The 22,218-nt window shown below is 44.3% G+C and overlaps 2 protein-coding genes and 1 pseudogene across 2 annotated transcripts; 2 read left to right on the top strand and 1 right to left on the bottom strand.

Moving 5' to 3' along the window:
- The first annotated feature begins 7,210 nt into the window (after window positions 1-7,210).
- LOC125522386 (putative fucosyltransferase 8) lies at window positions 7,211-9,617 on the top strand. Its single transcript, XM_048687445.2, has 2 exons — window positions 7,211-7,662; window positions 7,899-9,617. The coding sequence occupies exons 1-2, from the start codon at window positions 7,449-7,451 to the stop codon at window positions 9,380-9,382; spliced, it is 1,698 nt and encodes a 565-aa protein (XP_048543402.1). The 5' UTR covers window positions 7,211-7,448; the 3' UTR covers window positions 9,383-9,617.
- A 4,803-nt stretch (window positions 9,618-14,420) lies between these two features.
- LOC147958250 (uncharacterized) lies at window positions 14,421-15,164 on the top strand (annotated as a pseudogene).
- A 1,302-nt stretch (window positions 15,165-16,466) lies between these two features.
- On the bottom strand, window positions 16,467-21,132 carry LOC125518413 (acyl transferase 1-like). The gene is made up of 2 exons (XM_048683264.2): window positions 20,656-21,132; window positions 16,467-17,587 (listed from the first exon to the last, which is right to left on the bottom strand). The coding sequence occupies exons 1-2, from the start codon at window positions 21,088-21,090 to the stop codon at window positions 16,637-16,639; spliced, it is 1,386 nt and encodes a 461-aa protein (XP_048539221.1). The 5' UTR covers window positions 21,091-21,132; the 3' UTR covers window positions 16,467-16,636.
- Window positions 21,133-22,218: the final 1,086 nt, after the last annotated feature.

Genomic DNA, 22,218 nt, shown 5'->3' with positions numbered 1-22,218 from the left:
CTCTCATATCCATCCTAAATATAATGCGGATATAGGGGCGTCCGGACGTCCGTCACGTCAGACCCGACAACCTGACTTCACCCCAAATTGCACAAAATTCATCCCGAAGACCAGCCGGATCCATTTGCTATCTCCTCTCTTCTTCCTCCTCCGCGTCGTCCGTCTCGCACTCCGCCGTCATGCCCGATCCACAGGAAGCGGCTACAAAGGATGTGGAGAGGATATTTGGTGTGCTTCAGACTCATTGGAGAATTATGTGGAGCGCTGCAATGATATGGAAATTAGAAACTTTGTGGCAGCTGATGACATGTTGTGGTATTCTGCACAAAACAATTGTCAAGGATGAGGTGATGGTGTAACCCAAACCCATGATTTCGAAGCACCTGAAGAACAAGTTGAAATTCCAAAAGATCAAGATGCGGCATAGCCGATGAACTTTTTGCAGATGCATCAGAATCTTTGAGATCGGCAGGTGCACACGCAACTATTCAATGATCTTGTGGAGCACATGTGAACCCACAATGGCAACCAAAGAGCCAATGCTGAGTTTGACACTTAAAATAATTTTATGTAAACACTATCTATACTTTGTACCAACATTTGCTATTTACGTGCGACATTGGCTTGTATGATTGACGTGCATGTATTTGTACGGATTTGGGAGTCCGGATTTAAGATATGTGAATGCCAGGACGGAAATATGAAGGCCTGTCCGGATACGCCGACGGGTGTGCCCGGACGCGCTGCAAATGTATAAGGGGTCAAATTTGTCAAGTCCCGCTGTAGATGCCCTAAGTGCCTAAGTGTCTAGAAGTTTTGGAGGATTGGTGGCAGGATCCAACCAATCCCAAGGGAGGCGACATGTGGGAAGTACCGGCGACGGCGTACTTTGCGCTCCTGGAGACTCACGCCTAAGCAACAAATAACCGCTAAGCGACGCGCTACCACCACTGACTTTCTCTGAGCCGCTCCACCACAAAGGCCCTATTTAGATACTCTAACTCAGTTAGAGGTTAGAGTTAGATTCTAACCTTGAACTAACTCTAACCAAAGACGTGTTTGGATGGCAGGGTTAGATGGAGCGCGGATACGGCAAGGCGCCTTTACGAGCGGTGCGAGAGGGGGGAGGGAGGAAGAGGACGAGAAGCTTCGAGGAAGTGAAGAGGGATCTACTGCAGGAAGAGCGAGAGAAAAAAATGTTTTTTTAGTGGTCCCTAGAAGAACTAACCCAAATAAGCATCTCTTGGGTGGGTTAGTTTTTTTGGATGGGTTAGACGCATCTAACCCAAACTAACCCTCCTGTTTGGATATTTTTGGGTTAGTTGCGTCCAAACTAACTCTAACCCATGGATCCAAACAGGGCCAAAGCCAAGTGCCCAACCAAGACAGGGAAGTAGTCTTTCCTCTAAACGATGCTAAGGCCCTCCCCAATGTTCCATCTTGTACAGATGCTAAGACTGTCATGTAGGCAAAAGAAAATCTGATGTGGGAAGGTAATAAAGAGGAGAGATGTAAGTTTGATGACCCCGGGAAGAACCAATGCCAAACACATGAATCTAGGAAAAAGCAATTAAATGAAAGAAACTCACTAATGCATGAAATAGTTTCGTTGCTAAATTCTTAAATGAGGGGAGCTTAGCACCAACAAGTGAAGCACCTATGCATTGTGGACATTGGTTGCTAAACTTTTTATATGCTTAGCACATTATCTAAGCACCTATGCATTGGAAGTGGCCTAAGGAATGACTCGGAGGACGCCACCATCACCAACCCGGCTAGCTGAATCTCGATTTTCATGAGGAGCCAACACCCTAAGGGTTCAATATCCTTGGGCGTGCGCCCGAGAAGCCAAGGGGAGTCCAAAAAGGATAGAGGAAAAAGAATTGGAAGGTGAGGAAAGCTCTCAAAAGTGATGCATGGATATTCAAAATCATCTTCAACACCGTCGTCTTTGCTGATCACATCCGGGAATTTTTCACTCTATGGATGCTTGTGAATGACGTCCACCTTGATGAGCAACTTGATGATGACATTGTTTGGAAGCACTCGAACGATGAGATCTACACGGCGGCCATCGCGTATAAGGCCCAGTTCCTTGGATTAACTCTTTCCCCTATGGATTGCATGGTTTGAAAAGTTTGGGCTACCCCGAAGGTAATTTTTTTGCTTGGTTGGTCCTCCAAGATAGGATCTGGACCGCCGATCGTTTGGAGAGACGGGGTTGAGCAAATTATGGTCTCTGCTCTCTTTGTAAAAGGGAACAATAAACTGGTGCACATCTCTTTTTCAAGTTTTGCTACACGCTTAAGCTATGGAGGTCAATCGTCGCCAAGTTTGGCCTTACTCACATGGACACCTCTGACTGGCACCTTGCCGACTCTGTCCACGAATGGTGGGACAAGCGAACTGGCAAACATGTCCCCAACCGAAGAGGCTCGACCTCCCTCATCATGCTTGTCTCTTGGACCATTTTGAATGAGCGCAATGCCCGGATGTTCCGGCACAAGTGCGCGCCGCCGCCTATCCTTCTTAACATCATCATGGACGAGACAAAGCTTTGGGTTACCGCGGGTGCTAAAAGACTAGGGACTATTATCTTGCATGAGTAATCGTCATGCTGTGTATGTCGGTGTTATTGTAAAACTCTAAACTCTGTTCCTCTTTTATTTAATGGACGAGGCAAATCTTTTACCTCCGTTTCAAAAATAAATAAATACCATAAGGGTGGGAAAGACCATTTGGTGGATGGCTTTCAAATACTATATATTTAGAGATGATGATCTTTATCACCGGATGGTTGAATGGTGTTCTTTTAGAACTTCTTAGATAAAGGACATGCAAGGTCTACCATGGGAGATATACGTGAAGGCATTTGTGAAATCATCAGTCGACAGGATGAAGTGGTTGCTCTCAGTTAGTGAAGGTATGAGACCCAATTCAGTGGCTTTAGCACCACTCCCTGCTCGTCTTCTGCGTCCGTGCCCTGCTGGATGTCGCCTCCGCGCATGATCCCGACTTCACGAGGATTTCCGCTTCACAGAATTTTGGAACAAGCGAACCTCAGTTGGCCAACCGGACCGCGTATTTGTGTTATGATTCATGAGTGGAGTGTAACTTGCAAGGCTACTTGCCGATGCATTAGGGCCCCTAGTACTAGATATACACTACAAGTATACTCCTAGCACTTAGGCACTTAGAGCATCTACAACCGCCAATGCATGGATTCAAAAAATGCTCACGAATTCAAAAATATGTTGATGGATTCGATAAATGTTTGTGGAAAAATGTTCATGGATATGGAAATTGTTTGTGGATTCAAAAAATGTTCATGAATTCAGTAAAATGTTTGTGAATTCAAATAAATGTTCATCAATAAAAAAATTTACATGAATTTAAAAGTGTGTTTGTGAATTCGAAAAGTGTACAATAAATTGAGAAAGCTTGTGAAGTAAAAAAAAGATCATGAATTCAAAAATGTTTAGGATTTAAAAAATGTTCACAAATTTGTGGGAAACAAGCACAGTGCACGACCTCGGCCGGGTTGATCTATCATGACGCAAGGCAGGCCCAGGCTAGGTGACTGCATCATCTGTGATGGATCAATCGATCGACTTTACTTTATGCGTACGCCAGGTACCGTACTTTTCATGTGCCTGCTATAGAGAATTTAATTATTTGTTTCACAAGATAATATTGTGAAATTAAATATTGGAATACCCACTAATGAAAAAAAATCATATTAATTTTTGTGAATTATTAGCGTAATTAACATTTTACTGTCGATATTCTAAATATTCATAGATTATCATAATTTTTTTAGTTGCCATGCTATAAATTACTGTGAGGTGTTGACTAAATAAACAAAAGAAGAAAAATGGCGAGTGGCCTCAAATTCTAATACTTGTGGTCGTGTCACATTAAATAATAAATGAACAAAAATAAAATTCGTCAAAAAATAAAAAATGAAGATCTCCAAGGAATAGTGAATTGGTCGCATTGATATCACTGTTTAGGAGGAAAGAAAATGAAGCAAAATAAAAATATATGAGGTAAAATTTGCACACAATTTAAAAAGATATTGCACTTCTTATAACATGCAATAGTAGCATATGCTAGTGGAATTTCTGCAAAACGGAAGTTTCCCGAGTAGAATGAATTAGTGGTACTGCTATTACCATTAAAGAGAAAGAAAATAATATAAAAACGAAAATAATAATATCTTCTAGGAAATAATGAATTAGTAGTATTGGTATTACTCTTTAAGAAAAAAGAAAATGGAAAAGGTTAAAACAAATAATGACAAAATTTTGGCACAATTTACACAAAAAGGCATTTTTATAATATGCATGAATAATTATATAATAGTGGATTTTTATAGGAATGAATTTTACTAAGAAGGAAGAAATTTTACTAAGAAGTAATAAATTATTGGCATTGTTATTACCATTAAAGATAAGAAAATAAATAAAAACTTAACAAAGTTGAAATAATGTAGTTTTCTAAGAAATTGTGAATTACCGACATTTGTATTACAATTCAAGAAGAAAGAAAATGAAATAGAATCTACAACAAAATCAAAATAATGTAGTAGTTTTCCAAAAAAATGAATTAGTGGCATTGATATTAGCCTTTAAAAAGAAAGAAAATAAAAGAAAAACTAAAACACAATCAAATAATGAAGTTTTCGAAGGAATAATTATTTAGTGGCTTTGGTACTACCATTGAAAAAGTAAAAATGAAATAAAAAAGTACAGTTTTTTTTGAAACAATGAGGTTTTTGCATGGAAGAATGAATTAGTGGCATTGGTATTACCCGTTTAGAAAAAATAAACTGAATCACAAACAATGAAAAAAATGCACGCAATATGCACACAGATTGCACTTTTTGAAAATATGCAAGAATAAGCATATAGTAGTGAAATTTCGCAAAAAATAAGATTCCTGAGAAGAAACGAACTAGTGACAATAATATTACCCTTAAACAATAAATAAAATGAAATAATAACTGGGACAAAATCAAAATAATGAAGTTTTATAAGGAGACATTAATTAGTGGCATTGGTATTACTCTTTAAGAAGAAGAAGAAAAACTTGCACACAACTTTGCACTGAAATTGCAGTTTTTGTTGTATGTAAATAATAATAATATAATAGCACACATTTTGCATATATTTTATATTTGATCAGCAATGGACCACCATATGCAACTAATTGAGCTATTTCAACCTAATTAATCCTAAATGGTGGTGGCTCCTAAATGGCCATGGCGTTGATTAGAAAATCGGAGGGAGATGCTCGCCGAGGTGCATCGTTGTTTGCTTGCATCTCCGTGACTCCGTCGCCTTCACCTGCCGTCGTTTTCATCGTTGCCGAAACCCTAGCATTGGGAATCAAACGGGATTGACCTCAGGGAGCAAAAAAAACAAAACGACTTGGTCTACGACATACATCAACGAGAGGGGGAGGTGTAGATGTGTACCTCAACACCAGATATTGACAAAAATGGCCAGAATCGGCCAGTGATGATCGTCGACAAAAGGGGATCGATAGAGGGGTAGGCAGAGAGAGAAGTGGGGCGAGGGGGTGTGGCCCCCTTGGTTTGACCAGCGTCAGACACATTGTTCGGCTTGTCCCAATAGGCTAGTGGGCCAGAAGAGAAAATAAAACAACGCCGCCACCTAAAAACAATAAAAAGACTCAAAAAATAAAATACTCAAAATAATAAGTGACTCAAAATAATAAATATTCTTGATTTAATAACTAAAAAATAAAAAATGAAATATTTAAAATTAATTTTTTTATTTTAATAACTAAAAGACACAAAAAAATAATAAAATGACTCAAAACATATGAAATTAAAATGTTCACCATTTAGAAATAATAAAAAGGTAAACAATAAAAGACTTAAATATAATATAAATGTTTGCCATTTACAAAATAATATTCTTACTTCAATAATAGTTATACCAAGATTTTTTTGACTTATATAATTTATAAATACTTAAAAGACATGATAAGAATATTCAGGAAGGATGCGTCTTGGGGTCGGGTTTCTGTGTTGAGCCCGTGCCTGGGAGATAACTTGGTGGATAGTCCGGACAATGACATTTCTCCCCCACATATGGTCTGGATTTGAGGGATCCGGATTGCTCAAACGGTTGAATTTTGGGGGGCCTACTGGGCGTCGTTTGATGTCCGAACACGTTCGAAATGAGCTTCGACCTTGGAAATGATTTTAATCTTTTTTTGATTCATTTATATATGCGTTATAGCCCATAGCAATGCACGAACATTCTACCATTCACCGTAAAAGAGGAGTTGGTACTTCGTCGTTCGGCACATATTCATTAATTAAAAAAACTGCAAAAATAAAATAAACTTGAAAACCGAGCACCAAATTAATTGAAAAATCAAGTCATTAATACAATTAATTAGCGATATAATGTTTAAATCGTGATTTTTTACGCCAAATCAATTTAAAAACCAAGTGATTAATGCAATTAACTAATTCACCAGACAATTAACTAGGCTTGCATCTATACCCGTATAAAAAGATTCAAAAGGGTAGATCGAACTAATCTCGGCCATCAAACCAGATCAATCCAACAACTCAGGTTCCTCAATGGTGAGCACTTAATTAATACCATATCAAATATTAGTGTTTGCATTAATCATATAATTAACACACAAATAATATCTTACCTAATATATGCGTGCAATTAATATACTGCCTAATATTAACGTGCATTATACGTAGGCATTTACTAGTATTATTTGTGGTAGAGATTTTTAAAAACCGTATTTTCCTTAATAGTAGAGATTCCTTTTTAAAACCGTCTATAATATGTCGCTTCGCATGCACCCAGTCTAATTAGCCACCAAAATCGTCACAACACAGTCAACGTCACCGTAGGCAAAGACAATCTGTCACATGGCACCACTCTTCAAATAATGTTTCATCCCCGTAGCAATGCACGGGTATTTAGCTAATATATATAGTGTGAAAATATATTCAACAATGACTCTAACGGTGTTGATTTGATATCGTAGAAGCTAATACAGTAATTTTTTCTAAAACTTTGAGCCAAAGTTTACAAAGTTTGACTTGAGAAAAGCTAATATTGAGAGTAAATAAAATCGGCGAGTGTGCGAAGAGTTGCCTTCATATATATCGTGCCCAGTAGTCCCAAAAACACGCGCGCCCGTCACATGCTGGTTCCAAGCCTCCAAGTCCAACCACGACGCTCCCACGACATGCTGGCTCGGTTACCCCGGGTGAGGTCAACCCCACCTGCACGCCAAAGCGAATCGCCGCGGATCACGCGACGCAACTCTACGGAGACGTTAATCGATCCATCCCATGACGAGCTTACGGATCTTGTTAAAACAGCGGGGCTTTCGTGGCCCGATCGGTTGACGTATACTGCGCATGTGGTTGTGCTAGGGAGATGATCAAGGACATGAGCGGCAACAAGAAGGCGGGAGATCATCCGGTGGCGGATGCGGCGTGGCCGGCGAGGAGGAGGGACGGGATGGGCAGGGCGGGCGTGCTGCTCATCGCGTGCCTGTTCACGCTGCCGTTCATGGCGCTCCTCTTCGGCGGCCGGGCGGGTGCGCTGGCCGTGTGGCAGAACGCCGCCAAGCTGACCGCCATGGGTGGAGGTACAAGCAAGCTCTCTCTCTCTCTCTCTCGTGGTCGATTTGCATATGTGTACTCACGATTAGGTGCAAAAGTCGTCCAGCTTTGCCGATCCCCACAACACAATACAAGCTTGCTAATGCTTGATCCAATTTGGGGTTGGGCACATGAACGAAATCTAATCATCTGATCTCGTGATGGTCTCGCATAAATCAAATTTTGGTAACATTGCAAGTTCTCGTGCTTGATAATTCCTCAGGATTACTGAACGTCTCTCGTCAGAGCGCCGCCGGTGCGGACGAGCTCTTTGGCGGCCTGCTCTCGCCGGGCTCCGACCGGCGCGCGTGCCTCGGCCGCTACCAGTCCCCGCATTACTACAAGCACTCCCCGTACGCGCCGTCGCGGCACCTCCTGCGGAAGCTGCGCGACTACGAGGCGCGGCACAGCCGGTGCGGCCCCGGAACGCCGCCGTACGCCAGGTCCGTTGACCACCTCCGGTCCGGCAGCAGCAGCAGCACGGAGGACGCGGAGTGCAACTACGTCGTGTGGATCCCCTACAACGGCCTCGGCAACCGGATGCTCTCGCTGCTCAGCACGTTCCTCTACGCGCTCCTCACCGACCGCGTCCTCCTCGTCCACTCCACGGACGACTTCACCGGCCTCTTCTGCGAGCCGTTCCCCGGTACCTGGGTGCTCCCGCCGGACTTCCCCGTCGCCGACATGTCCTGGCTCGGGGTGGGCTCCAACCAGTCGTACGGGAACCTCCTCGACGGCAAGAAGATCGCCAACGACCCGGCCAAGGCGACGGCGCGATCGGTGCCGCCGTACGTGTACCTGCACCTGGCGCACGACCTCCGGCGCTCGGACCGGCTCTTCTACTGCAACGACGACCAGCTCGTGCTGGCCAAGGTGAACTGGCTGCTGGTGCAGAACGACTTCTACTTCGTGCCGGCGCTGTACGACATGGCCGAGTTCGAAGCTGAGCTCCGGAGGCTGTTCCCGGCCAAGGAGAGCGTGGCGCACCTTCTCGGCCGGTACCTGTTCCACCCGTCCAACTCCGTCTGGGGCATGATCACCAGGTACTACCACACGTACATGGCCCAGGCGGAGGAGAGGATCGGCGTGCAGATCAGGATGTTCTCCTGGGCAACCATCCCCGTCGACGACATGTACAGCCAGATCATGGCGTGCTCTCGACAGGAGCACATACTGCCGGAGGTCGTCGATGGCGACGCTGCAGCGAGCAGCAGTAGCCACGACCACGGCGGCTCCAAATCCAAGGCCATCCTGATCGCGTCGCTGCAAGCAGACTACTACGACAGGATCAAGTCCACTTACTACGAGCACGCGGCCAAGGGCGGCGACATGGTGGGGGTGTTCCAGCCGAGCCACGAGGAGCGGCAGATCATGGGGCAGCGGACGCACAACCAGAAGGCGCTGGCGGAGATCTACCTGCTCAGCTTCTCCGACGTGCTGCTCACCACGGGGGCGTCCACGTTTGGCTACATGAGCAGCAGCCTTGCGGGGCTGCGGCCGACGATGCTGATGATCCCGGAAGACGGCAAGGTGCCCGAGCCGCCGTGCGTGCGCGCCGTGTCCATGGAGCCGTGCTTCCACATGACGCCCGATGTGGAGTGCCGGGGGAAGGCGGTGAACAAGGAGGAGCTGTCTCGCCATGTCAAGGAGTGTGAGGATGTAGGCAAAGGAATTAAATGGATCAAAGGTATCAAGTTATTTGATTAGAATCCAACTGGTCATCAACCCGAGTTGGCAGAAAATTTTGTTGTAGCTAGTTTTTGTAGTGATTTCGATGGATTTATAATCTATTTATAACTCTAAAATTGCACATTTGAGTTATATTTGTCCACAACAGTTGCAGTCGACACATTAAGTGACTTTTTTTGAACCTCAAGTGCAAGTGACTTTTGATATGTATAGTTGCCTGAATTTTTTGGGCAAGTCACTTTTTGTTTTTACATACTACTCCAGGTTCTAATAGTAATATCACTGTCCTTGTTTATTGGCCCCTTTCGTATTTGTGTCAAATTTGGACTGTAGATTTAACTAATAAAATATCACCAAAATTTATATCATTGGATTCGCATTTGAATATAGTTTTTGATAATATTATTTCGGCTATGCATAATTATATTTTATGAGTTAAAACCATGGACAGAATATGACACTAAATCCAAGGAGACTAATAAACCAAGACAGAAAGTACTGTGCACACTGACAATCTATGTATGACGCACAGATGCTCACAAGTTCGTTCGATCCAGCCCGCCACCATTCGTTAATAGCTCGACCATATAGAGAAAATCACATGATTCGTCCCTTGACTTGTTGGCGCACTACACATTTGCTCCTGTACCTGAAAACCTCTCAATACGGTCACTATGCACAAAAATATGTAACATCTGCGGTTCCTAATATGGCCCCTCATGCGACTCTAGCACCGCGGTACCGCCGTGGGGCCTCGCATTTTTTACGGGAAGACCCCTGGTAGAGAAGGAAGCCGTCGTCGTTGTCAGTGGCCTGTGTTGCCGCTCATTGTTGTCGTCGTTGCCAGAGGCACCGCCTCGCCACGCTTCCTATTTCTTCGTAGGTTAATTGCGCTTGCCTCCAATGGACTGATTCCACGAAGGGGACTCGGATCTTCTGGACAACGTGGAATGGAGCGGATCGACGTGGTTTGGGCCGGGATTTCACCCGCCTTTGCCCAAACTAAACATGAAAATTGTGAACCACATGGAACTGTTCCCGGCTTGGATGACCCTCAATGGATTGAACCGTATCCATGGCAATCCATGTGGTTTAGTAGCTAACCAAACAAAGTGATGAGGGATAGTTTTGCGCTCATCACACCATTGGTTAAACCGGGTAATCCTGAGATTTCCTAGAAAATCTCTTTGATATTGTCAATAATGACTAATGAATGCAAGAGATCTCGATATCCTTTGTTTAATGTGTTTCCACACCAAATGATCTAAACATGAAACAAAATCATCACACACAAGGAAACATGAAGTTTGGTGGAAGAGAGAGAAGGTAGTTGGAGGTGCACACAAGTCAATGACTGACGGACTTTGTCAAACGGTGTTTTGTGCCATTTTCAGTAGTTGAACATGCATCTCATGCGGGCGCCATCAGCCCTGATTCTTGACAAGAGAGAACCAAGGCAGGGGAAAACCTCTGTTGGCCTCAAATAGAACTCGAGATCGATAGGGACTCGGTGGCGGGAGTTCACCACGGAGGAAAATAAACCCTAGCCATTGATCGTAAGACACACAGAACATCAAAGTCGGAGAGGACCTTGGTCTCACGCCATGTTGTCCACGGCGGCACCACCAGTCTGCGCATGCTCCGGCATGCGGTGAACTTCACCATTGCATTCCCACGCTCGGTCATAGCACTATGATTCATGATTTTCTTTAACACAATATGAACGTAGATGCTCACGTACACACCCAATGAATGAAGTCTAGGACGTAAACCCTGGTGCACTGGCTCCATCACAAAGTACCTGACCAGCTGAGCAACGATCCTTAGTTCTCTAATTCATATATCTCTTGCCAGACCAATGCAGTGACAGCAACAACAGACTCGACATCGTCTGTGGCTTTCTTCTTGGCGGCTTTGTCGTCGTTCGTCATGGAGTCAATGCATAGGAAGTAGTCGAAGCAGAGGAGCATGGAGACGGGGACGGATCGGGAGCAGTCGCGCCAAGATGCTCCGCAAAACCTTATTGCCCTTCTCCCGGGCAGGTTCTTTGAAAGTGCAAGTTATCGACCGGAGGGGAGGTGAATGATAGATTTTTACAAATTCGTCAAAAAAGTAAGGTTTTGATGAATATTAGAGTTATGAAATACACAGCAAAAAGAAAAGCTGCACCATGCATGTCGTTCAGAATGAAGACAAAGTCATTAAGTCAAAACTAAGAAAGCATAGCACAGGTGATAAACATGCGATCAAACATACATAAGAACTTAGACATGATGTGAAGGAGTGGAAAACATCATGTAGAAAATCTTTCAAATTCTTCAGTGTGAGATATACTGCAGTGTATATTTTGTATGATACACTTACTAGTACCCATTATGGGCAGGCTAAAGCCCCTCCCAATGCTCCACCTTATACAGATGCTAAGGCTGCAATGTAGGCAAAAAATCTATAGTGACAAGGTAATTAAGAGGAGAGAGATGATTGTGATGACCCCAGAAAGAAACAATGCTAAGCGCGCGAACCTAGGAAAAACACTTAAATGGAAGAAGCCTACCATGCATGAAGAACTTTAGTTGCAAAATCATTAAATGAAGGATGCTTAGCTACAACAAGTCCCCTCAACCTAAATCCCCTCAACCCAAATCCATGAAGGAAATATGCTCTAGAGGCAATAATAAAGTTGTTATTTATATTTCCTTATATCATGATAAATGTTTATTATTCATTCTAGAATTGTATTAACCGGAAACTTAGTACATGTGTGAATACATAGACAAACAGAGTGTCACTAGTATGCCTTTACTTGACTAGCTCGTTGAATCAAAGACAGTTAAGTTTCCTAGCCATAGATATGAGTTGTCATTTGATTAATGGGATCACATCATTTGAGAATGATGTGATTGACCTGACCCATTCCGTTAGCTTAGCACTTGATCGTTTAGTATATTGCTATTGCTTTCTTCATAACTTATACATGTTTTTATGACTATGAGATTATGCAACTCCCGAATACCGGAGGGACACTTTGTATGCTACCAAACGTCATAACGTAACTAGGTGATTATAAAAGTGCTCTACAGGTGTCTCCGATGGTACTTGTTGAGTTGGCATATATCAAGATTAAGATTTGTCAATCCGATTATCGAAGAGGTATCTCTGGGCCCTCTCGGTAATGCACATCAATATAAGCCTTGCAAGCAATGTGACTAATGAGTTAGTTGCGGGATGATCCATCACAGAACGAGTAAAGAGACTTGCTGGTAACGAGATTGAACTAGGTATTGAGATATCGACGATCGAATCTCGAGCAAGTAACATACTGATGACAAAGGGAACAACGTATGTTGTTATGCAGTTTGACCAATAAAGATCTTCGTAGAATATGTAGGAGCCAATATGAGCATCCAGGTTCTGCTATTGCTTATTGACCAGAAACGTGTCTCGGTCATGTCTACATACTTCTCGAACCCGTAGGGTCCGCATGCTTAACGTTTGGTGACGATCGGTATTATGAGTTTATGTCTTTTGATGTACCGAAGATAGTTCAGAGTCCCGGATATGATCACGGACATGATGAGGAGTCTCAAAATGGTCGAGACATAAAGATCGATATATTGGATGACTATGTTTGAACATCGAAAGGGTTCCGAGTGAGTTCGGGCATATACCGGAGTATCGGGGGTTACCGGAACCCCCAAGGAGTTTAATGGGCCTCATGGGCCTTAGTGGAGAGAGAGAGGGGCGGCCAGGGCAGGCCGCGCGCCCTCTCCCCCTCTGGACTGAATTGGACTAGGAAGAGGGGGGGGGGGCGGCGCCCCCCTTTCCTTCTCCCTCTCTCCTCCTTCCTTCTCTCCTACCCCTACTACATGGAAGGGGGGGGGGGATCCTACTCCCGGTGGGAGTAGGACTCCCCATGGGGCGCGGCATAGGAGGGCCGGCCCTCCCCCTCCTCCACTCCTTTATATACGGGGAAGGGGGCACCCCATAGACACAAGTTGATCATTGATCTCTTAGTCGTGTGTGGTGCCCCCTCCACCATAATCCACCTCGGTCATATCGTCGTAGTGCTTAGGCGAAGCCTTGCGTCGGTAGCTTCGTCATCACCGTCATCACGCCGTCGTGCTGACGAAGCTCTCTCTTGAAGCTCTACTGGATCGTGAGTTCGCGGGACATCACCGAGCTGAACGTGTGCAGATCGCAGAAGTGCCGTACGTTCGGTACTAGGATCGGTCGACCGTGAAGACGTACGACTATATCAACCGCGTTGTCATAACGGTTCCGCTTTCGGTCTATGAGGGTACGTGGACAACACTCTCCCCTCTCGTTGCTATGCATCACCATGATCTTGCGTGTGCGTAGGATTTTTTTTGAAATTACTACATTCCCCAACAATCCATTCGGGCCTTTTCTCTATAAAAAATGTCGTATAGCGAATTAAAACTATGTTGGAGTAGGCCTTGCTTTCTTGTTTTAGCTAGCAGTGGCCTTGTTTAGAAGTATTCCCTTCGACTCAAAAAATGGTGCACATACTTTCGGCAATATAATTTTAACCATAATTTCACTACTAAAATGTGGATTTGTGTGTCATGAAAATCAAATTGCTGCGTATATGAAAGAATTTTTCAGTGATATAAGTACGAGGTAAGTTTCAAGTTACATGGCCTACTATAGTAATATTGGTTTAATTCACTTAAAAAAAGCAATGTCGTTTAATTTATAGTCAAAGTTGAATTTTGAAAAGGATGCATGCCCTCTTCCATCAAATCGAATTTGAGCCATTGTTTTGAGTCTATGTATGGTTGTCAGCTTTTCTCGAAATTATGCACGCACTAAATCAGGTAGCGAGTTCCAAGATGAGGTGATTCTTTGCACCAGCACGCCGGGAATACAAGAGCCGTTGGGTTTCCAATACAACCCCTATTTTCCAACGCAGGAATTGATTACATTGCATTGACAGGGAGTGTTGATGAATTAGCCCAGGAGTGACAGTAGACGCCACTGCAACCTGTGCTATAAATAGGCGTATCTTGTGCGCCTCTCATACAGCTATTAGAGCGCACCCCCCTCACCATAAACAATGTCAGGATACGCGATCCAGCTCTCCGGCGCGCAACGGCGCCATGTTCCCTCCCGCGGCCACTACGAGCCCGCTACTGGCGTGGCCAGGCCCTCGGCACTCCGCTGGGTTCCCTACGCCGTGGCGCTGTCCACCGTCCGGGCTCTCCAGGCGGCGACCCACGAGGACCTCCGCCGCCGCGTGCAGCAGCTTTCGCGTGCAATGAGCTGCACGTTCTTCTGTGACGCTACGGCCGATCAGCGCATGATGCCGCCCTTCTCCGCTCGCCAGCGGTTCCCGGAAAATGAGCTGTTCATCTGCCCCGACCTCGCCCCGGTCACGGGCTAGCTGCTGGCCGTGAACCAGGCGATGACGCAGGTGGCGGCGAAGGACGCCAGCGAGGAGGCGTGCAGCGGCTACTACGACGCCGTCGGCAAGCTGATGCGGCTGCTGGGCGACAGATGGTATGAGCGCCCTCTGCCACTGTTCGACCAGCGCGAGTTCGAGAGTCGTTTCTTTCTTCGGTGGGAGCCTGATTGTTAAGCACTGAGCGCTTTGTTCGATCATCTTAATCCTTAGTACTAGTAGTAGCTTATCAGTTGGTTGCTCCTTAATCGCTGCTGTTAATTAGTCTGCTTGTGGAACCGTACTGAGTGCTACATGCTTGCTAGTTGCTGCTTTATGGTTTGTGAACCGGGTGCTGTGATGAATAAGAAGCATGCATGAGTGGAGTTTGACTGTTTACCATTTCATAAGGTGCTGTTAATTAGTCTTCTTTTTGTGCGAGGAGAACAGTGGGCGTACTCATCAAGTTAGCTTAGATCATTAGAGTATGCACTTGGAAGGAACAAACACGGTAGAATAGAGAGGAATCAAATTTCCCGGCGTGTCGTCTGATGGGCAATAATGACAAAGGTTTTATCAGGACATATGATGCAAGTACATTACCACCATATGCTGGTAACTAAAACTAACCACCATGGTAACTACGCACCATTATGATGGCAACTTGTTTACCAAGTTGACGCCACCACTTTCTGGACATGGATTTTTCCTAACTAGCTGCGCGCACAACCCATATCTGCTCCACTCATCTGCCATTCATGTCACATCGACTGTTTGCTGGTCCCACAAAGATTCTTTGTATTCACATGTATACCTGTGTTCAAGTGACTTTCTCTCTCACAACTAGTTAGGAATAGCCATATTTGGTAATTTCTTCTATAAGTGTTTAGCTTGATGATTTGAAGTTTTAGAAGTTTCTATAGTGTGGCCCAATTATTTAGTGCTAACACAGGGTGACACATCTAGAACCAAAATAGCCCTGCTAATCTCCTAATGTAACCAAATAAACTTAAATTTGCTAATTTTCATACTAGTCAGTGGAACTACATATAACATGGGGGGGGGGGGGGGGGGTAACTTTTAAGTAAATTCGCTAAAATATATCATGCAGGAGCTATTTTTGAAGCATTCACTGAACAAAGTTGATAATAAAGACGGGTCATAAATAAAAATATATGGTTTGTGAGATAGCACATTTCAAAGTTATGAGTTATGAAATAATTCTACGATTAAACCTCTTGTATACCATACATGCAAGTAACTCCACACCCTACCAACAGGGAATATCCCATGCATATACCCGTCTCCATGCATGCAAATAGCTCCACATTAATTCCTCCAACAGGGAAGATGGAGAATGTTGTGGCAGGACTCCAGAGCACGATTTTGTGTAGTTGTTGATATTTGAAAGGTTTGCCAAACAAAGTTCCCACGCTTGTGCTGTCCAATATTTGTGACTGTTAAACAAACATATCAACAATTGTCTGTTACATAATGTGGTAAACATATACTTCCTCCATTCCTAAATATAAGTCTTTTTAGAGATTTCACAAAAACCTACATGTATATAGATATATTTTAGAGTGTACATTCACTCATTTTGCTTAATATGTATTCCCAGTTGGAATCTCTAAAAAGATTTATATTTAGGAATGGAAGGAGTAGTTATAGACATAACTAAAAGGCTCTTATTGCATAGTACTTAAACCTATGATATTACCGGGATTACAGAAGTGTGGCACCTATACTAAAAATATATTGTTATGTATAACTATGATACATATAATTTCTTTATCGTAGTGCTCTTTATTGTTCAATCACGTACGCATACTATGCATGTGTGTGTGTTCGATATACTAGTATAAATATAACTATAGGGAGCTAGGTGTAAAGTAGTTGCCTCCGTTGTCCTTGTTCAACCAGGAGGCGATCTCACTGGCAAACTTATCCATCACCGACCTTGGCAATAAGACTGAAACCGTGATTGATTCCTCGCCATGTACATCCTTGCATCTAGTGTGGAAGCTTGATAGCTTCGGGACTGGCATGCCACCACCAACCCACTCCGCCCACCCAAAGTCCACTATGTCACCTTCAATGTGACTATTGTCTGTCACCCAGTAGACTTGTTGCGCGGGCAAAGTTGGCCGCCCACGCAATAGTGCCATCATATCCACCATTGACCGCATCCGCTCCAGCGACATGTCGGTCTTGGCCTTACGGATTAGCTCCACAATGTGGCCGAGTGGCTTCCCGCATAGGTCACCTACCATGGTCTCCGCTATGGTGTACACAAGGGCGTTTCCGTAGTATCCCCGTGGGATGGGCAAATCACGCTTCCATCTCCCACGGGCATTGATTGTAAAGATGAGGCGTACTTTTGTATCGACCTCGTAGCCAAGCGCTATCGTCCGACAACGCCACATTACAGCAGTGAGAAGCTCGAAGGCAGTGGCGGGTTTGGTGAGAAGCGATGGGACGATATACCCTCGTAAATGAGTTATCTCTCTTGGACTGAAGAGCAAGTACTTGTGCACCATGCTCTCGACTGCCGTTGATAGCATAACGTCGTTGACAATCCTGTTGGCATCGTGCTCGGAGCCAGTTAGGACCGGTGTGTATGCGGGGTCGATGTCGGTGATGCGTGGAGGAGTGCGTGCCATCAGAATATGCCTCTCCCACACGGGTAGCACTGCCGGTTGCACCTCGCCACGTGCAAGATCACCTATGCTTTTTATGAACTGGATCATTCCGAAGCCGTCGACGATGCTATGGCATACCTGGAAACCAAGTATGAACCCTCTGCCTATCAATTCTGTTACCTGTACACACAAAGTTTGTTTATTTGAATAAATAAAGAAAGATGCATTTAAACTGAAACCCAAATAGAGCGATAATTAAATTAAAACTTTCTTTGAGACAGGAATAACTGTTTTGCGGAGTGACATGGTTGCATAATGGGAAATGGGTTGCGTTGAAGATTTCCACCATGAAATTGTGTATATAGATACAAAAATGGGTAATAAGGCCAATATGGGTGGCCGCTAATAGGAAGCGAATTGAATTTTCAACATGTACTACGTCACCTACCCCTTGCGGGAGGAGAAAGAGCGTAGCTAAGAAGGAGAATCGGGTCCGTCTACGTCAAAATCGATTGATATTTCTCAAGTCTCAATCGATTCGGAAAGTAATTTTCTGTTTATTAGTAAAAAATGTAACCTGCATTTTGTTCACCCATTCACATTTTTTATTAAACTAAAGGCATACTTTTTCAAATTTATTGAGACTTAAGAAAATCAAGGCCAACATAGAATTAGCAAAACCAAAGACAATTACATGCAGTAGTGATTTAGGAAAACACACATGATGTGAATGGTCTGCTTGAAGTAAGTCTCAAGCTTCGTCAAGAGGCGAGTATCCAAACTTCATATAAAACATCTTTGCTATGTGGGATTTAATCCGCAATTATATTACTACAAGTTTAACTGTTCGATGTTCCCCTCTAGTTTGAATCGTGCACTTTCAATGCACATGTGCCTATTCCCGCACCCATTCATTATCGTCGTAGACCTGCTTTAGCAGATGGTGATTAAGGCACACTCCGTTGAGCTTCTTCATCACCCCATTTACCGACACCTCCTTCAATCACTCTACAATATGCTAGTGACACACTTATTATAGCTCACGCTTCCACTCAGGGCGTAATCCATGTCAAATCCATCATTGATGATTTTGCCCTGACGGCTGGACTCACCATCAACTTATACCACCATTCTCACACTCAACACTGATCACTTCACTTCCATCTTGATAGCCAAAATTGCTATGTCGCTTTCTTCCCCTGACCTGCATTGGCCTACCCCTCTCTCCTGATGAACTACCAACATCTGCCTTCAGCTCCTTTACAAGCTAATTTTGCAACTACCTGCAAGGTCAGGTTGCACATTCACCTTCGCCCAAAGCTTGCCTCATTCTACTCTCTTTGGTGCCTGAATTACTGATGGCCTACGTCGTACTATTATACCCTCTTTGGTGCGCGAAGCTTGCCTCATTCTACTCTCTTTGGTATTTGTTTTCCGCCTTATGAAAGGACTTGTAAATACTATTTATGCGATTCGTAGGGCCTTTTTATGGAAACCAAGGACTCTTATACCAGGAAATGATGCCTCAATTCTCGGAAAATATTTGTAAAAAAAAACCATCATCTAGGTACAAAAAATTACTCTTCCAAAACAATTGCCTGCTCATGAAATCTGCTTTCAAACTGCCTGAGCTTCTAGACCTCCCTTGGGTGCACTGGTTCCACTTGCCATTACACTATCATAGCCATCACGAAGTGTAACCTCCTCCTTCCCCTGGAAAATAGTAAACCACCAGCTTCCCTATCTACAAAAAATACTATTTACCCTCTCACCACCAACAACTACTTAGTCAACTCCATAATATAGCTTCCCAACCTATTCTATCACAACATAAACCCCACCATACTAGTCTCACAAGTTAGGCCGGTGGCTTGCTAGCTAACCTAAGAAACCACCTGACTAATGTTCTTTGGTAGACTTGGATGAGGTGATTTTGTTGTTGCGGGACTTTATCATCAACACCGCCGACAATGAGTGCTTCCTTACACACGGGATGCCCTTATCAGCCAAGAATGCTTACAACATACCTACTCAGCTACTCTCAAGGAAGTAGAAGACTCTAATGCAAGATGTTCCAAAGTTCCCATCAAGGTCAAGATTTTGGTTAGGCTCCCTCTTCGGCGATGGGATCAATTCTAGAGCCAACCTCTTCTACAAGATCCTTCATGCTGGTGGGATGCCAGCCGTTAGGACACCGAGCATATCTCCATCCATTGATCGTCTGCCTCACTGATCTGAATGGACCTCGACTTCTTGCCCTCAATCTCTACCACAAGTATGGAAGGCATACACTTGTCGGCAGCGAGCGGACCAATTGGCCTACAGTTGTGCTTTCAATTATATGGAAGATTTGAGACTCAAGAAATGCCACAACCTTTCATGGCATCGTCCACTCGCGCCTCGTCTCTCTTGTCACTATAGCTACATTTGAGTAATATATTTAGGTGGGAACGCTCTCCCCTGGTGGATGTTCCAAAGAAAACATAGCATCACATCCTATATAGTATTGGTCAAGCAGTATTGATCCATCCAACTGATATTTAAAATTGAACCTTGAAATAGAAGAACCTCATATTGATGACATACTAGCTGGGGACAGAGGGATTACCGTAGTACCAATTAATGACATACTAGCCGGGGACTAAATTAGTTTCATGAGTATCTCTACTTTTTTATATTACTTTTTTGAAAAATAGTGTTCCTTTTCCTATCAGATAAAGTGCTTCATCCAACCTTACGCACGCACCTTCTTCATCTTTCTGTTTTGATTTTCTTCTTCTTCTACATACACCTATAGTTTGTTTCACCGGCTTTCCTTAAAACCATTAAACCATCCCTTTTATTAACTCACCAAATAATGTCTTATACTTGAAAAAAAAATAGCATTCTTTTCTCTGTCAGTCAGAGTGTTTTGTCCAACCTTACGTATGTTTCCCCTTCTTCTTTCCCTTTTAATTTTTTCTTCTATATCTCTAGTGTTTTCATCAGTTTTCTTTAAACCATCTTAACTGTCACACCTTTTATTTGGCTTTCAAATAATTTGTGTATTCTTTGATAAACCAATAAATTCTTACTAAGTGATTAACAAATAAAATCCTTGAATTTATTTAGGTAGGTAAATCATGAACATTAATAAAGGCAAGAATAGGTAAATTATGGGCTAACGTACTGGAATATCAATATCTCATTGCAATGCACTGGTAATTATCTAAGACAGAAAGAAAACTGTAGAAGAATATTGATCATACTTGGATGAAGAACAAGGGCTTGCCGACCACGACTGTCGTATCGCCTGCATCGCATAAGAGTTCCTCGACGCATGGGTACGGTGGCCGCAGTGGCGGATGTCCAAACTCTTCCAGGCCCACGTCGGCCGATGCTTCCACGAACACCGCTCCCTCTCCGGTACAATCTACCACCAGCTTGTTTCCGGGGACCTCCCTCAGCCGACCGGCAATGGGATAATAGTACACTAGAGACTCCGCGAGGGCCGCCTTGACGGCCTTCGCCGGCGTCGTCGTCGGATGGCCGCCTGGTCGGCAGCGGAAGAACTCGATCACAAAAGAGTATACTCGTAGGTCATAACAGTCGTCGACGTCGGAGAGGATCTTGGTCTCGCGTGGTGTTGGCCGTGCCGGCGCCACCGGCTCGGGCATGCTCCGGCGTGCGGTGAACTTCACCATTGCGTTCCTACGCTTGGGTGCTTGTGACCTTGTGTTGTACTGTACCTCCACTAACTCTGATATTTTGATTCATCCATGTATCTCTCTCTCTATATATATACACATAGAGATGCTTGACGTGTAGAAATGGTATACTCCTACATCTCTTGGTCTCGGAGGAGAAAAAGAGCTCTCAGCTGTTTCACATGTCATAGCACATGAAAATGCTGTTTGTACACATGCCATATCTGTTGGAATTTTGCTAGTAGGTCTTTGGCCAAAACCCAACTAAAATTCTAAAATTCTCTTGGCCCATTCATACACACATGTGAGTGGAGTGAGTGAGGCTACAGTTTAGTCCCACCCTGAAAGTTGAGAGAGAGTTGTCCTTTTTATAAGGTGATCTCTTCTACCACTTGTATGAGCATGAGAAGAGGAGACCTACAAGCGCGCTCCTCCGTCTCGCCACGCCACGCCACGCCACGCCTTGCCTTGTCACGACGCGCCGCGGGTTGCAGGATTGAGCCGAGCCGAGGACAGAGCTATGCACGTTGTCTAGCATTATATAGTCAGGCAGACGTCTACCCTAGCCGCCGCCGCTTCGTATGGTTTCTCACCATCGTTCCAGATCATTGCGCCGCCAAGCAAGTCTTCTCCATCCCTCCTTCCGGCGTGCACCGCGAGAAGGGACAGCAGGCCTCCGGAACCCCGCCTCTCGTGATCCTGTACGGGAGAGGGGCGATCAGGTTTTTGGGGAGCGCACTCGCGCGACTGCTGGCAGCGACGACTTCGCGAACGACGACTTCTTCCCCGACCTCGGCAACCTCGTCCTCGACGACATGGGCGACAACGTCAACGCCGGCGGTGCTGCACCCGCTGCACCGTATGTGATTCTATCCTTCCTGTTCGAGATGTGGTAGAATTCATGCTTCTAGTATGTGCCCTAGATGTGATATGTTCATCTGCTATGCTAGTTCGCATGATTAGTTTAATCTCTGCTGCTGTGGTCATGATTTATCTTCTGTTTATTCGGATTAAATCTCGTAGTAATTTGCTCATATTTCCAACAATCCAAAAACCTGATTATAGGAAATTTACTCCGAGTGGTTTTGCTGCGCATCTGAAGCCGCCTGCCTTTAAGGGGGCGCA

Source organism: Triticum urartu, chromosome 7A (genome assembly GCF_056163025.1).
Source record: "Triticum urartu cultivar PI428250 chromosome 7A, HENAU_Tu73, whole genome shotgun sequence".
In the NCBI taxonomy this organism is placed as follows: domain Eukaryota; kingdom Viridiplantae; phylum Streptophyta; class Magnoliopsida; order Poales; family Poaceae; genus Triticum; species Triticum urartu.
This window is presented reverse-complemented; position numbering and strand designations above follow the sequence as displayed.